This window comes from Leuresthes tenuis, unplaced genomic scaffold, assembly GCF_036924035.1.
Source record: "Leuresthes tenuis unplaced genomic scaffold, fLeuTen1.0.hap1 SCAF_11, whole genome shotgun sequence".
NCBI classification, from domain to species: domain Eukaryota; kingdom Metazoa; phylum Chordata; class Actinopteri; order Atheriniformes; family Atherinopsidae; genus Leuresthes; species Leuresthes tenuis.
Genome location: NW_027325365.1, coordinates 15700748 through 15718727, shown reverse-complemented (window position 1 = coordinate 15718727; position 17980 = coordinate 15700748). Strand labels below are relative to the sequence as shown.

Sequence of the window (17980 nt, the reverse complement as noted above, 5' to 3'; positions counted from 1 at the left end):
CAATATAATGACTAATGGCTATACCAGCACCGAGGAGTCTTTTGTCTCTTATGTCAATGCGCTCCCGTTATCAGCCGGACTGATTTCCAAATAATCTTAAAGAAACAAAGACTGCGACGTGCAAATGTCTCTCCTCTCTCACTTTCTGTAATTGTGCTAATTTATTTCAACCCATCTTCTCTTTAACCTCTGTGAAAAAAAAATCATCTGTACAATTAGCCACTTTGTTTTTTTTTCACAGAACAGCAAACACTGCTGCTCTTGTTAGAAAAGACTAAAAGGAGAAACATTTACTTTCTTTCACAGAATGAAATTACATAAAAATGAGTAGAAGCTTTCATGTCATGCATTTGCACTGGAAGATGGGCATTTTGATTCATACATAGTGATGGACAGAATTATTGGCACACCTGAAGATTAAGCACAGGATTCTGAAACTCTATAGAACTTAATGCAAATGAACCAATATTTGTCATTGCAGAATATATTAAAAAAATCAATCAGCTACTGCACAACAAAAAAAACTGAGGACCCTTGAATATAATGACATAAAAATAGAGACATAAAACGTATAAACAACACAATAATTGTCAACCTGGATTAATACAAATTAGTTACTCCAAAACTGACAGACAACAGAGCTGTCTCACCATATAAAAAAAGGCTTTTAAAACACGTTAAAAGATGTTAAAAGATATTCAAGACCAAAGATGACATATGAAAATGTTATTAGACATATGAAACGTTATTAGTACAGGTTCTACTAACATAAAACTGACTGCCTTGGAAAATTACCACTCAGTAGATGTTAAGGCCCTCAGGCTAACCTGAGGCAAGATGGAGTGGAGGTTTCGGCCTGGAACACTAAACCAAATGGGGCCCCATGAGCTTGATGGCGAAATGGGGATAGTTCTGAAAAGCACACATCCAAATAAAAAATGGATGGTTGCAAAGGAAAAGATGGACTGTTTAAAAAGTGTCCAGCACTTTACTGTTTTGTGAAGCCGACGTACAGCTGAACATGTAACTGCATCCATGTTGTCAGACATTTCTCCAGAGTCTGCAGACAACATGGAGTGAAGCTGTGTCAATAAATAACAACCTAAAAGGTCAATTTCAAGCATGTTGGGCTCATTTTATCTCAAGAAAAACTTTCAAATGTACTCAATACTGTTTTTTGTGTAAAGTTGAACATTTATCTTATGTTAAACAAATTTGTCTCAGATCCTAATGACGGTCAACTGGCATGAACAAGCAAAATAGCCTCAGTCTTTAAATGCCAGAACAGTATTTTAAAGTGTGATCTGAAGGGCAAAAGAACAAGCCGAAGATGCTGAGACTCAGCAAGCTTTTCCATTTCCCTCTTTTTAATCTGAATTTCAAATGTGAGTCATTCGGGGAAGGTTGTGTTGAGAATCAGTGAAGAAGGTCTGACGAGGGAAGGGAGGGGGCGCCCCTGGTAAGTGGATGCTTATCAGAGTGTGGGATGGGTCCTTGGTTCAGTAGCCACACGACAGAGCAGAGGCTCACCCCCAAAGCCTGAGACTTCAAAACAAAGAAACAGATCAACAGCGAGGATAGGGAAAATAAAGGAGGTGGTGTGCAAAAGAAGGGTGGAACAGAGGGAGAGGAGGCAGGATGAGGGTCGCAAACAGATGGGAAATAACAACTGGTGTTGCTAACAGACACACTTTAGTCTCTGTTCCCCACCATGAGTATGCATATGTGTATGTGTGTGTGCGAGATTCACTCAAAACTATGGTGACAGAAATTGGAAGAACCAAATAAACACAATAATGTGACTTGAAGTTATTTGAAAATAATTCAGATGAAAAACAATTCAGTTTTATTCATATAATGCCAATTCACAACAAAAGTAATCTCAAGGCACTTTAAAGATACAGTCCAATTCAATCCAATGATAATCAAATTCATTAGGATCCAAATCAGTCCAATTCAAATCAGTGCCAATTCATGAAAAAGCTGCAGAGTTTAGAAAACCAGTGGACTGCATCAAATCTTTCTTTTCGATTCAGTCCCACGTCCCGAGCACGCTCGAGGCGACAGTGGAGAGGAGAGAAACCTCCAGCGGAACTCGACTCAGAAGGGGTGTCATCTGGCTCAACCAGAACAGAGATCAAACAAAAGTAACAGAAAGCTGAAGAGATACTCAGACCAACACAAATGCACAACAGAGGAAAAACACTGATGAAAAAGGAAAAAGAACAACGAGGCAGGCAAGTGAGACAAGGTGAAAGCAAAACAAAACCAAACACAAAAGTGACAAAGGAGGGGAACAGGGAGTCAGAAGATTAATGCTGGTGCGACAGCTACAGCTAGCCCATAAAAGGGAAACTATGTTGAACATACATAAATAAACGGAGGGGAAATATTGCCTTATATTACAAGCAGCAGTGCTGTGATTGTTAACATGACTTCCTCTCTATGTCTCACTCATTCTCTTTATTCACACACTGCTCTCACAGAGAATGAATGAGAGAATGTTTACAATCCAGAAAATATTCTGGTACAGCTCTCCATATCTGTTGATCAGATCACTGCTGTCAGTAATACTCAGACAGAGATGCCCACGTAGACATACAGGAACACTAATGAACACAATCGTGACAACTTGCGGACTTCCACAGCTGAATGTGCATATGTTGTGAAACTCAAATTTGATCAGAAATCTGTCAGATCGTTGCTTGTTCTGACGTAAGACTTTGAAAAACTGTATAACCCGGTCTCAAAATAAGATTAGAGATTAGAAGATTAGAACAGAATTCAATTATTTTGAAATCTGTGGAACCTTATGCTTAACCGAAAATACAAAAACAACAGAATGCCAAGTAAGATATGCTGTTCTGGCAACAATGACAGGTTAAGATGGACTTTACTGCCTCAAGTCAAGTCGACATATTTCATATATATTGATATGTTTTAATTATTTTAGGTGAACCAACAGATCAAATTTGGTATTTCATTAGGCTGCCTCGCAAACAAAAAAAGCATCAGTTTTCCCACTCTGATAATTGGTCAGAGATGCTGCTCTGCAAACCTCCACAAGTCAAAACTGCATTATTTAGTACTTTGTTCTAGGCCTCAGAAAGGGTGGATACACAGGATTATGTGACCCTGAAATAACCAAAATGCTTTTTTCTGTTTTTTTCTTTAAATTTGAGGATGAGAATGATGACATCCGGTAGGTGGGTGGGTGGGTAGGGAATCATCCAATTACATGGATACTCATTTATCTGGCATTCATGGCTGAATACACTCTGATTTCTTAGTGTGGCTGCTCATGCACCTCAGGGGCTGACTAAGCCACCTGGAGAACCTGTCAGAGTTGTCACATCAAACCCTCCATCCATCTTGAACCAGGACAGGGGGGGGCTTTGAGGGATTTCTAAATATTTTGCAAATCTTTTATTTTTTATGGCTTCCCAACAGCCCGATCCTCTCGTCCTCTATCGCTACTGTGACTGCTCCAGAAATGAGATATTGGCATTTCACCAAATTCAGGGATTCATAATAGAAATCTCACTACTATGGACTTGTGATTGATTTTACTGGCTGTTGTGTCAGTGAAGCACACACCCACACATTGAAGTGGTTATGTTTTCTAAATGCAACAAAAACGTAAGTCAGTAAATTATTCATTTGTTTGAATTTCTATTTGATAGCCACGCAATAAAAAATAACTTATTTAAAGTGTCGTCACTGACCATCTCTATTGTCTTTAGAGCATATACATAATTCTGATGGCAGAAGAAAAAGTTGAGATAAAGAGAGAGCTAAAGTTGAATTTAAAAAAAAAAAAATGTAAACGAGTGCATGATACAATCAAAGATTAATCTGGTGACAGGTGAGGGTGCCAGCATTGGGTATAAAATGAGCATCCACCAAATGCCTAATCTTTGTGCCAACTCTAGAGAATCATCAGTTAAAAATGTACATTTATCAATACAAAACTACAAATAATTTTACACATAGAATCTTCGTGATGATGTGAAAAGATTTAGGGAGTCTGAGGAAATCTCTGTGCATCAAGACTAAGGCCAGAAACTACTGTTTTATGTCCATGACAGTCAAGTTTTCAGGCAGGTCTGCATGAGAAACCGTCCTGCTGGGACAATACCAGATCTTATTTTACATGACTTACAACAACCTGACTTCATAGAAAACAGAGTGTTGGTGCTTCACAGACATGCCTGCAGTCCAGGTCATGCGAGTGAAAATGTACAGCATATTTTAGGGAGAAGAATCAGCTAACAACGACCATGGACTGTTGAGCAGGTGTAATGTAAAAAAGAACGGGTTGTGTAACACATAAGTAAACATGCCACTAACTTTTTTGAGTGTGTTGCTGGCTTCAAATTTCAGATTTTGCTCCTATTTTCTAAGTTTAAAAAAGTTGCTCAGGGAAAACATTAAACAGAATTTCCTTTGTTCTTGTGTCTGTTAAAGGTTCAAATAAATGCACAAAGTACATATGTTTCCTTTTAGAAAATGTCCCACCTTTTCTGGAAATTTCTGGTTTGTAAAACTGTGACAGTGCGTAGACAGTGTTCTTACGACTTGAACAAAGTCCCCGTCTTTAGTGATAAATGAGGATGTTAGAATGAGAGAGCTTACTGCTCTGAAGCTGTTCTTTAGTTGGTTCAAGAGGGTTTTCTTGATGAAAGCACCTCCAGAGGGCTTTCTAAGATTAGAATGTGATGATAGATCGATGCCTTCGATGGGAGCTGCACCTGTATTTGTGTGTGTAAACAAGTCATTCTTGAACCACAAAGAGACATTTGTGTCTGTGTTACAGCCTTTGTTAACATATTAGAATAAGCTAATGCCTTTGTATACAAGCAAGTTAACACTTACTATTTCAATATTCAATATAACTAGTGTGTCACCCTGGATGTATATGAGATTGTGTCTAAGCCCACCCTGTGTATTCAAACTTCTACAAGTATAGCAGCAAGGTTTAAGCTTGTTTATATAAGGATGATTTTACATTTTCTTTTCCAGCGATGGAGCTAGAGAGAGAGGACTGTCTCCTTCAAATCATTGAAATCCCTGTTGTTCAGGGGCAGGAGGTCACATCGCTCACTGCTCGGCCCCAAGAGAGAGAGAAACAGAGAAAGACAGATGGAAGGGGAGAGGGAAGGAGGATAAGGGGGAGGAGAGGAGGAGAACTGCTTCCCCGCCTCAGGCCTCTGGGACAAATTATACCAGAGAGGGGATGTCAGTAATGCTGTGCTGCTCTAAAACACCCGTGCATGTGCACAGAGACACACACAGACAGATACACAAAAGTCTCTCAGGTCTTGGATGCAAGCAAACAAGCCAATGTTAGCTTACAGGGGACACACAACTGAGCATAAACAGATTCCATGAAATAATATCTCCTGATTAAAAGAAGTAAACCAGAGAGACATGCTCATCCCTCACAGATGCGCAAATATAGATTGAGTGAGTGCATTACTGAGTCATGCCTCAAAGGCCAAAACTCATATCAAAGGTCTAAGGGAGAGCGCTGAAGGAAGTGAGATAAGAAAATTTCTTGGGAACTTCCAGAAGCACATGTCCCTCGGACTGGTTTTATTACCTCAGGGATAGTTCAATAAGGGTCTCGGCAGCTGTTTGTGTGTGTTGTACAGCATTTCTATACAGAGTGAAATAGCATTTTTTTTCACTGTGTTTTGGTATTTTTGCCTTACTGGTCTGCATGTAAAGTGAATGATGAAGAGGAGAGAGGAAGAGTGGAGAATACAGAAAGAAGGGAAGAGGCGGACATAACAAGGCTGAATAAAGTCCTATTTACGCTTTTGTTTGTGAGAAGCAGCGACTGGCAGCATTTTTTCAACAAACATTTTGACAGAGACGTCTCATTTCTGGCAGAGGATTAAAAATCTTCTCCAAGAAGACTGAGTAAAAACCCTGACTTTATTTTAATGTGTGCGCATAAAACAGGTTTTCTTAATTACCCTAATCCATGTCACATACAAACAAACAGTGTTCCTTCACTTACAAATGACATTATTTGCACAAACCAGGGTTTCCCGAACAAAAAAAAAGGGACGATAGGGACACCACAAACCTGATGAGATTTTAAAACATGACCATGAAAGGCAAGGCTGAGTGACAATAAATGTATGTTGGTATCCGATTGCAGGCAAGACAATATAAGTGAGCCTTTCAGTGACAGCCTGAGACATTGCAGAGAACGCGTTGAGTGAACTTTATAGAGGAGCTGAGGTCTAATAAACATCTGGACATATGTTGGAACACAATGTTTACAGTGCTGCTTTATGGGCAGCTTTCAGGATTTGTCTGTTTAGCACCAAGTGTGTCGGTATGGTCGACACACAACTGCGAAACTGCTTACACATGAACATGCACGCTGAGAATTATCCACTCAGGAGCTCCTCAGCTTTTAAACCCTCTCAAAATTAAACATTTATTTTTTTTGTGTGCGTGTAGCATGGCCGTATGCTTTTGTTTTGCTGGGAATTTGGTGTTGTTTCAGGGATATGTTTTGGAGGGCTGCATACATCATGACAAACATCAGAAGGGCAACCAGAGAGAGCAGACCACCACCACTTATAGTATTCACTCACTTTTTTTGGATTTCAGTCTGTAATATAACCAGATTTTTTAAAAAGATTGTATGTAAAAAAAAAATATATATATATATATATATATATATATATATATATATATATAAAGTCCAAATTGCTGAAATGAAATTATTAGAGAAGTATTTTAAAAATATAGATAATAAAAAATATTTACAATGATACAAATATGTATTCGCCTCAACTAAAGTCAGTACTTCGTAGAGTCACCTTTTTGCAGTAATCATAGCTGCTACTCTCCAGGGATATGTCTTGGCACATCGAGCCACTGGGATTTTTTCCCATTCCTTAATGTAAAACTGCTCCAGCTCCTTCAACGTGTTTGGGGAGTCTCCTACATGCCTTTTGATGAACTCTAAGCATGCTGTCAAATGTTTTACTCTAAGCAATGTTCTTTTCTGGCAACTCTTCAATAAAGTCCAACTATGTGAAGTGCACAAATTATAGTGGTCCCGTGGACAGACGCACCAGTGTTCACTGTGGGCTTTTTCCAGTTCTTTCAGAGTTACCTTTGGTCTCTTTATTGCCTCTCTGATCATTAACCTCCTCGCCCAGTCTCTGAGTTTCATGTGGGCAGCCCCCCAGGCTGGTTTGTTGTGGTGCCATATTTTTCCCATTTTGATTAGCTGGTACTCTGTGAAATTTTCAAAGTTTCAAATGTATTTTATAACCCAACCTGGATTTGTTCTTCTTTAAATCTTTGTCCCCGATCTGTTTGGTCTTTGTAGTGTTGCCTGCTTGGTGGCATTGCAGACTCACCTTCCAGAACGAGCGTTTACATAACGAGATCTTGCTTGACTCATACACAGACATACTCAAAATTTGTTCCTCAGTTCTTTTAGGGTTAATGCGTCGCAGAGCATGAACCGCGCATCACGAAGAGGAATGTTCATTGGACAGTTTGGCATCCCTAAAATGACAGATCTGCAAATATGTAACAAAACAACATATTCAACAGTGATTCTTCACCTTGTTTTTGATTAATGGGCAAGTGCATGTGTGTGCATGAAGAACAAGACAGCAGTACAGACCTGGATTCTTGATGCCTACTGTGCGGAAGACCCTGTTTGTGCTGTGGGAGACATTTTGCTTGCAAGACTTGGATCAACTTGGCATGGTAAAATCCTTTCTTGTCCAGGATAACAATGCCTCCATTCATCAGGCATGGGAGGGTCACTGAAAGGTTTAATGAGGGGAAATGATCTCAATCAACCCTTTTGTAGAGTTGCAGACACTTGTGGAATCAATGCCAAGGCACTGTAAAGTGATTGTGGCAGTTGGTAGTAGCCCAAGAGACCTCACAAGGACTCTTTGCTTGTTGTTTCTTTAATTTCCTAAGCCGTCCGCAAGTTGGTTTATGCAACTTGTGCTATGTTACATGTAATCAATTTCAAACACTGTCAGTGCAGACAATTAGAATTTCCAACCAGCATGTATACGTTGAAACCACTACTGTGTTCTGTGGCTGTTTATTTTCACTCTATTGCGGGTAATAGCCATGTTCGTCAACAGTGCAAAAAATGTAGCAGTGTCACATTAAAGGCTTTAAAATTGTGAGACGGACACATTCTGTGTTGTGCATTGTTTTTATGAGGTAGTGCTCAAGCAACACTGACTTTTTGTAATTTGTAAATCTGATCACGTATTTCTTTTGCTGAATCCTAACAATGTCTGTGCTAAATCTTTCACTCTAATCGTTAATTTTCAATACCTAAACTTAGCCTGTTGGGAGTTATGTAAAAAAAATAAGAGTAAGTGACAAAAAAAAAAAAAAAAGACAAGAAATGTTGGTCAGATTGGGCTCAAACTCATGACAGTCCACAGTGGACCAGCAAAACTGCTTTATCTTTGTATTTATTACTGTAGAAAAGCACTGCTTTATATGCATTATAGATTTAATGTTATTGTATGGGTACTGCGTGCTGCTGAAATGTTCTGAATGAACACTTCAGCGACCTGTCTGGTTTTGCTTTAGCACTTGTCACCCACGATCAGCACATGCTGAGACAAACCCTAATTACTTTGACTAATTAGATTTCCAGCACAATTGTACAAAGTGAATCAGTCACAAGCCAAGCAGTTTAGAATGTTCTCTGTTTAATCTAAGGAAATATGACAATATACAGTACAAGATTTTGGTTTCCTCAATATTTCTTGTGTACAAGTTAAAAATACAGTATTTCAGGTAGTCTGTCTTTGTAGGAATCATACGACCTTCAGTGGGAGTTTTTTCTTTGTCTTTTCTGCACATGAAAAATCATCATCAGCTCTCACACATAATGCAAATAAACTTGAAGTCCCACTACTTATAAAAAAAAATCTAAAAAAATCTTGGCTCTAAAAAACATTTGAGTATATAGTAAAAAAAACAAAAAAACAAACCAACATGATGTGTAAAAATACATACTTGAATGATTTAAAACCATCAAATGAAAATGATGACACTCTGATGATGCCAATAAGTATACATGGGCCTGCTACACATACTGGTGAGGGTAGGATTTTAACTCTAGAAGCTTTTTCCTATTTTAGATTTTTTTTTATTACTATATAAATATATGGCATTATTTAGGTTACACATCTCACTGTCTTGCAAGCAGATATTTTTCTGTAAAGGATAGAGATTCTACATCAACAAAACTTTTTTAGTCCATCAAAACAAATGACACCCCTCTAAATGTGGCTCGGCTGAGCTTTCCCTATGGACGTTAATGACATTTGATTGCATGCACACAAAAACAGAATACAGATGTTGGGGTGTTCAAGCTTTGAATGTTTAATTTTTGATCTCATCCAGTTTCTTTTAAAAGAGATGGAAAGGACTGTCGAGATACGTTTGAATTTACTGGGGGAAAAAAGATGAGGTGGAGGATTCTTTTTGATTAGTTCATTTGATTTTAAAATAGTGTCTCACTGACATACTTTCACTCCAGTTGTAAATGTCTGACAAGATTGTGGAAAGGCTCTCTATGTCTATGTTTCTGAGAATTGTTGCAGGATAATATTTTAGGGAGCTGCCTTGGAAAGAATAGGATAATGCTACAGAACTGTAACAGAAAATGTTACACACACACACACACACAATGCTCTAAGCTCACATAGTGTGGCAACAGCTTTAATAGCTTCACAGGAAATGATCATTCTTCCAGTCTGCTGCTGATATTGTGTGCTACATGGACAGCTGTGTGGCTTCCTCAGCTCCTTAGCACACAGGACATAACTGTCAAGTACATCATGGCTCCAGGTCCGTGTTACTTTCCTAAACCCCTCTCACAATCAATTATAAGCAGCAATGTTATAAGGCAGCTTGTTTTAAATTTTGCCATCAAAATGTCTTTGATGGCAATTTTTGCAAGCTTCTAACGAGGGACCTGCTGTAGCTGACTGTACTGAATGGCAGGCTGTCAGACACTGGCAAACACCCACTGACTTGGGGGGCAAGCTAGCAGTTGAGATTGCAGATTTCCTGTTGTAGAGCAAGATAGCTGGTTTGTTTAAAGTCAATAAACTGCCTTAAATTGGGTCATTACAATACCATTTGCACCCCCGGTAAAATACTTCCAAACACTATTTCACAGGACAGCTTTGCTTGCTAGTGTTCAGCATTTTCATAGCAATCTAGCTAACAACATTGGTTTATTTTGATTAGAGGTTACTTGGGCATCCATTAGGTCATGCTGATACTAAAGCTTCCTCTGCTGGATCACAAGGCATACTACTTCTGACTATACAAAAGGTTATGTTTGATATTTTAATTTTTAATCATATATCCTTGTTATAGTCTTAAAAGTGTCTCCCTTAACCAAAGTTTATTGATATTAAATTGAATTTAGATCAGTCATGGATCGATTTAGTTTATTTTAAACAAAGGTACAATCGGTGTGGGGCTAATCAACATTGCACCTGGTTAAGTGAAAGTATCAACAATTAGCCACGTTGGCGGATATCTTCTTTAGTAATAACTCTATAGAGAACCCTGAATCCATGGTCGTGATAGAGAGAGCTATGATTTGAGCTCAAAATTTGTCATTTGCACAAGATAGGACAGCAGTTATCTGTATAAAAGCGAATGTAAGGTTAGAGTTTCCATGTCATACTGACTTTATGATAAATGCTAGCCTTAAACATACACTAGTTGTGTGGATGGGAGCTGAAAATGTCACTTTTCTACACGTTTCAGCTTGTTGAAAAAGGACTCGCAAGGTTCTTATCAAAATGAACGTCATCATCATGAGTTTGCTGGCGCCATTGCCGTCCCTTTGCTGACTGCTGCAGGCCTGCGACCTGTTTCAGACAGAGAGAGGAAGACGCAGCCACACCTATTATTCAAACCTTGTACATCCACCATTGCAAATGCCAGTGTTCGCCGATGCATTCATTTGACTGCATGCAGCTCAGACTTGTTCCTTGTTGAAGTCGTTAAAGTCTCACATAGTTACATAAAAGCACCGAGATTCTCATTCAGAATTGGCTGACACCTTTAGTTGACATTAGATTAATGGAGAAAAGCTGCATGTCTGAAAGGAGCTTTATAAAAACATCATATCAGATGCAAGTACAACTAATCTTTCTTTTCCCATTTATAACTGCTCAGGGTTGTAACACCGCAGCAGTTTAGTGGTTACCAGTCAATGCATTAATTTTCTGTATGGGTCTGATAGCAAGGACTTTCGTGCCTATGCATACTTTTTACCGCAATACATATTAATGAATGTATATACATGAAAACCCCACAGTTTCCTTTGAGTATTACTTGCTTTCAAATCCAATGGTTAATGTGGCTGATACCATAAGCCAGCATCATCTGTAGCACCCTTTTTGTATCTACATCTGTATCTTGACTGGTGTCGATAGCCTGTCCAAGTCTTCCACACAACTAAAAAGATCTAATTTCTTATTGGCAGAGGAACCATTGATCCATGCACGTACATATCAGTCAAATTCCAAGTAAAATCTTTATACAGCAGTATGCTAACAAAGTCTCAAAAGAAAAAAAAAAAAAACAAGACCATAAAGTGACTCCATACAGCTTCTGTAGAGGACTCCCACTTTTTTGACAAATCTCTTTAAACTTAAATAGTTTCCCACATCTCACAAAGGCCCTTGCTTCACCTCAGCTCTAAACTCCTGGACTTCCTGAACACAACTCCTCGGGCACACATCCCTTTTTCAGTCATCATTTCAGAAGACAGGTGCAGTGAAGAGAACATCCACAGCAGTGATGTGGATCAAGTTAGTTCAGTGTTTAAAAATGCACATCACTTAAAATTCTAAGAAAATGAGTGTTGGTATATTTTGGTGTTTCTAAGTGACTTGAGAGGATACTGTTAGATTTTTTATTTTTTTGCAATTTCTTTAATACCTCTCACATTTCCTGTTTCATCTGACAACCTATCATATGTTGTGCATTGCTGATGGAAGTACATTAATTAGATAGCCTGGTTAAAGGGGTTTGCATTAACCACTTTTTTTTTTTTTTGACAAAATGAAGACACAGAAGCCAAGCCAGCTGTTCCTGTGAGACTAATGGTGGGGCTTTCTGAGATATCTTGCTTATCTGTCGCAGTCCCCCTCCAGATTCTCTCTGTGTCATCCCCTCGCTGGGTTTCCCTCTTCCCTCTCAACTTGAAGATACACTGATTTCTCCTGGCAGTGGAACTGGGGGGTTCAATGTTGCACTGCATCACTCTTGTGCCCTGTGGTGTCTCTTTGTATCTCCTCATTCTTCTGTTCTCGTGTTCATCTATCTTCCTCTGCCTTCCTCTCGGCGTATGAGCCTCTCTCTTCTTCTTCTTCTTCTTCTTCATCCTCACTCCCTGAAGACATTGCCTTTAATTTGAATTTAGCTGACAACAGAAAGCCTCTCCAGCTTTGTTTACTTCAACTCTGAATATTTAACTCACGTTTGGTGGTAGTCTTCTTTTACATGGTCTGTACATACAGAGCATTTGTGTTTTGTCCTGAGCCAGCAGGAGGCAGAGGCTTGAGGTGTAGAAACTGGGCAGAGTGAAAATTACTCTGCCCAGTTTCTACACCTCACGCCTCTGCTACTGTACTCTCCATTCATCTGCCCAGTCTCATAAACATCCTGCTTCCCCAGTGTCTTTTCCCTCCCTCTTCTTCAATTGAGGTCATAAAAATACCTGGCCTGATCCTGCTTTCTGCTCCCACCCCCTCCTCATGTCACCCTCTTTCACATCTTCATCTCCCTCTTCCCACCCCCCCACTCTTTCAAGGCCTGTCAATGTCTCATGGTGTTCTTGCCAAACTTGTCGCCAAGCTGCTGGATGAGCAGAGCCAGCTCTCCAGCAGCCTGGGACTTCTCCTCCAGGAGCTCATAGCGGAGGCTGGAAATATCTTGCTTGATCTCCTTCAGCTCGCCTACAACACAGACACAAAAATATAAAAAGAGGAACAGAGTGAATGAACAGCAATCCGGATTGCATGAGCAAATAAAGATATGAGAGCAGGTCAGAGCGTACAATGTTTATCTTCATCACCCTTAGAAGTTTATCCTATATTGATAAAGGCTGAATTAATCAGTTTTTCCTCATTAATCTGCACATAGTTCTTCACGAAGCGAGAGCAATGAGTTTTTTGTTTTTGCTTTTTCAAATAGAAGAAATGCCACATATACATTATATCCTTCACTCAGAACTTGATTAAAGTACAGCTGGCAGCCTCAGGTATTCTTGGGAGTGATCCTACAAGCTTGAAGCACCATTCCTTTGGAAGCTTCTCCTACGCTTACTGTCTGAAACTTTAACCTCAGCCAGGTTGGACTGGAAGCATCAGTGAAGAGCAATTTTCAGTTCTCACAGGAGAAACAAGTCTTCCATATGAGAAGCTCACACAGGTTGTTTGTTCATACTCTTCAACACGACTTAAAATGGCGCCTTGCATAGTACCACCACGACAAGGGGCAGGAGGGATATATGATGTATTTGAGCATTGCCACATCAGAGCAGATGTCATTCTCAACTCTTCTGTTTAACCCGACCACAAAGTCTTCATAAGGATCAGGGACGGGGTTGGATGGAGTACTTGTATTATGTGAGATTGAGACCAATGTGTTCTGTCAATAACCTGACAACGCTTTACTAAAACAGTTTTGTCAACATTTGTAACATTACTTAGGTACAGTTAGAAAATGATTGGGATTAGAGCTGAATATATTATTTTTACAATGCAACTGTAACTACAAACAACCAGTAAAATGGCATAAACAATGGATGACAAAATATTGTCCCTTTTTGTAAAATAGCATCACTGTTTAGGGTTATGATCAGCCTGCATGGCCAAACATCACATGGGAACATTTGAGGGAGGAGGACCTCACAGCAGGAGGGTTCCAGGTTTGAATCCCGGTTGGGGCCTTTCTGTGTGGAGTTGGCATGTTCTCCCCGTGTATACATGGGTTCTCTCCGGGTACTCTGGCTTCCTTCCACCCAAAACATGCATGTTAGGTTTATTGGTGATTCTAAATTGTTCGGAGGAGTGAGTGTGAGCTGGTTGATGGTTGTTCGTCTTGTTCGTCTCTGTGTGGCCGTGTGATGAACTGGCGACCTGTTCAGGGTGTACCCCGCCTCTCACCCAATGACAGCTGGGATAGGCTCCAGCAATTGTGACCACTAGGTTGTTTGTAACCCTTTACTGTGTATCCAAATGTTGGAAGTTTATCGGGGATTTGTAACTTCCTAAATGGCAAAATTAAGGAGGTTACTGCGCTTTTGGAGACTTTTACGACTGCAGAAATGCTCTCTCATGCTTCACACAGTCCTTCAATCCTTCACACTTTCTGGTTTTGCAAACTTGCTTTTCAATCTGATTTACACGGACAGGTATGTGGCTTCCTTATTGTGTTAGGGTTCACACACTGTTTTTGCATTTTGTTGAATAAAAAACTGACACGGTATAATACATGTTGTTCATCTGTGGTTGAACTCAGCTAATTTTAAGACCTGGGACCTTTTCATTATGCCCTGATACGTAAAAACCTCAGAATTAAAAGAGGGTGTACTGTTTGACATGAGTGGAAAACACAAAAGATTTCAGCATGATTTGTTTACTCCAACCACCTGTTTTAGCTTAGTCATTGTGTAGAATTTAATTCATTTCACACACATTACTTCCCACCTGTTTATTGTGCATATATACCATACAACTGTGAGTATATAAAGTCACATTTAGAATGTGGCTCATTGGAAAAGGAGATCTTACCCTCATTGACTTCATCGCTCTCTTTGTCCACTTGAGCTTTCAGCACATAACGTTTAATCAGGCGTTTCATGATATTCTACAAGGAGAGGAAAGACAAAGCTTGAGTCCAAAGGACATGACAAGGTGATGTGACAATGGATGCAGTATTTATTCGGAAACCAAACTCTCTCAACACATTATCGAGACAAACACAAATGAAGCTGACAGCAGTATACAGCTGCATTTAATCTTTTTGATAATGTGTGAAATATTGAGTATTGATTTACGACTGGCAGTGCTACAGCTACTGCCAAGGCTCCAGCAGTCAGCCTCTGCAGGTAAACTCTCGCCACACAAACACCGCACTTACACATCTCCAATCAAGTGACATGTCACTGATGTGTGCGCTTAGGTGTGAGTGTGTGTTTGATGTTCATAAAACCCCTGAGAAGGAGAGGTTTTAGGAAAAAAAAAAGAGTTCAGTGAACCTGTGAGGGATGGTAGATTTCCCTGAGGAAAAGGGAAAGAGCATTGCCTTCTCCTCCTCAGTGATACACTTTGAGCTCATGTACTGAGTTCCTTGCCCTCAATCTCCCTCAAAGACCTCATTAGAGGAAATCTCAGCTTTACTCTGTTGCTTTTCTTCTCTTTTTGCCACCTTCTTTCAGCCTCTGCCCCTTCCATTGAAGCTAGTTAAATTCCTCCCTCACATTTCCTTACCCCTGTCATCATCTTCCTTCCAACTCCCTCGTTTCCCCTGTGCTTATACCTTTCTTATATATTTATCAGCTTCTTTGTCTCTCTTTATATTGCTCCTCTTAATTGCATCAAATTTCCGATTTCTTTCTGTCCTACCCTCACTCTCCTCACTCTATCCACCTTTTGCATCCCGCTTTCAATTCTCTTGCAGTCTTACCTGATATCTGGTGGGGTGTTTTCGAGATTTTCTCTGGATGAACTCTTCTCCTGGTCGTGCATAAGAGAAGCGTTCATCCTGCAAGGGTAAAGCACAGACACAGACAGCTGAGTGAAATAAAAGCATTTGAGTGTTAAAGAAGATCAAAGTGTCAAAGGAGGCAACACACTGTTGAAAGCAAAACAACAGTGAAAGACAGGGCTTGATGTTTGCGACTCGTGCTTTGATGGCTTCAAAAAGATTCGACAGCATCATTTAGCCCGAGTGAATCTTTGTTAACCGATTTCAAGATGCCGTCCACGTCCGTGGTCGCGCTTTCTAGCATGTGTGTCATTTCAACATGGCAGTGTGAAAAAGGGTTTTAACTCTAGTGTGGACATACACAACCAGCTGCTACTTACTACAGTGTAAGCGCTAAAGCTGCATAGTTCTGGAAAGATGTCAATATGCCGTCGGAGTCAGTTCATGTAAAAATTTGTAGCAAAAAGGGCATGAAAAACAACATCTGACACCGAAAGAAGAAACTGACAAAGGCTTTAAAACATTAAAACAGTTAAAGCTGTGACTTCACAAATCAACATCTCTTTGGTGTGCATTGATTTTTCTTTAAACGCACATGATGTTTTTAGAGTTCATTGTATTGTATCTATGCCTTTCATGTATGGTGTCCACAATTGTTGGAGGTCATGCAACTGTTGGTTATTCCAACTTCCGCATAAAGCCACAGTGTTTGTATTGATTTTTCCAAGAGACCAGATTGCAATCCTCTAAGCCTAATTTGTATTCTTGAATAAACATGTTCACTGTCAGTTTTTGTTAGGCTGAAATATTATTTGACAAATCCAAAAAGTCTTTGCTCTTTGGCAACTAATTCACTGTCCAAACTGATGTGAACAAACAGCAGAGGGCGAAGAACATTAGCAATTCTCTGCATGAAGAAACACATCCATACCAATAAAAGTGCACTGCAAGCATATGAACTTGTTACTTACTGACTTTATTATGAATCCAACATATGAACACTCACCACAGGCGTAGTATTTTTTTTTTATTAACTATATGTACATATACCAGTCATTAAAACAGACTTTCTCATCTTCATTAACAAATATGGCCTTAAAAACAGCCACAGCCAGCCTCACTTTTCTCAAATGGTGGTCGCACACGCACCCGAGGAATTGAATCTCTGGCTCAGAAAAACGACGCTCTTATCTCTAAATCTCACTTGACATTCTCAACGTTGTACTGTCTAATGTGAGCTTATGCATCGATCGCCCTGCCACACGTGCTCGCCTCTGCCTCGCTTAAACTGTCAGAGCCGCAGAGAACTTTAGAGGCAGCAGGGCATGTCTTATTTTGTTCCTGTCCGAAACCTGCCCGGGCATTTGAACAGTGCAATGGCTTGGCTATCAGCTCAGCTGATGGCAGCCATTTCTGCTGGAGGATCAGTCGGAGGTAATGCCTGTGGACGAGACCATGGCAAAGACTGATTCTGAATGAAATTTTCCTTCATGTAATGCATTTTGTCATTACCGACATCTAATAGAGCGGGGCAGCCTGCGAGATGGAGGAAGTGTAGAACTGAACAAAGCTTCAGTTGCGTCCCTAGCTTGCAGTGGGCTTATCTTATATATCCCCGTAAAGCCATCCGATCCCATTCTACATTTAACACCATCTGGAGATTGTTTTGGGTGCAACTATATCCTTTCCCATTGAACTGATTATAACTGAAGCCACATAATAAACCACAAAATTAGCCAAGAAGGAAAAATTTGTCTATGACTGCTCAATCACTGCAGCAAAATTCTCCCTAAAAGAATAAAATGGAAAAACTTTTGAGAGATTTTTTTGTTTTAGAATGATTCTATAGGAGAAACAACAGGTTGCTCGACCAGACCTCAGACGAATAAAGCAGAAGCATGGATGGGAGATGGGAGAGGAATCACTGACCTTGGCTTGTGAGTTGATCATGCCCATCTCCACCTCTTTGTTTTGGCGACGTCCGTTGGCCTTGCAGAGGCGTATCAGGCAGGACTTGCTGCGAAGGACCAGGTAGTAGAAGGACTTGGGGCTGGGAACCAGGTTGAAGGGGGCAGGCAGGGTGCGGCCCTCATCAAAGTAGGAGAGCCACAACTTGGCACGAGCAAACTTCCACTCCACGTCGGCATCTTCCTGCAAGAGACAAACAAGCAGAGGCAGAGGGTGTCTCTGGTGGCTGATGAAGACAAAAAAA

At 40.0% G+C, this 17980-nt stretch overlaps 1 protein-coding gene across 1 annotated transcript in view; it reads right to left on the bottom strand.

Moving 5' to 3' along the window:
- Positions 1–12859: 12859 nt before the first annotated feature.
- trpc7b (transient receptor potential cation channel, subfamily C, member 7b) overlaps positions 12860–17980 on the bottom strand; it is a 49018-nt gene continuing 43897 nt past the window's right edge. The window contains exons 9-12 of the mRNA XM_072395288.1: positions 17698–17919; positions 15748–15825; positions 14853–14928; positions 12860–13013 (exon numbers count right to left, since the gene is read on the bottom strand). Of these exons, the coding sequence (XP_072251389.1) occupies positions 12874–13013; positions 14853–14928; positions 15748–15825; positions 17698–17919 (516 nt within the window). The 3' untranslated portion in view covers positions 12860–12873. The remainder of the gene's footprint in view (positions 13014–14852; positions 14929–15747; positions 15826–17697; positions 17920–17980) is intronic.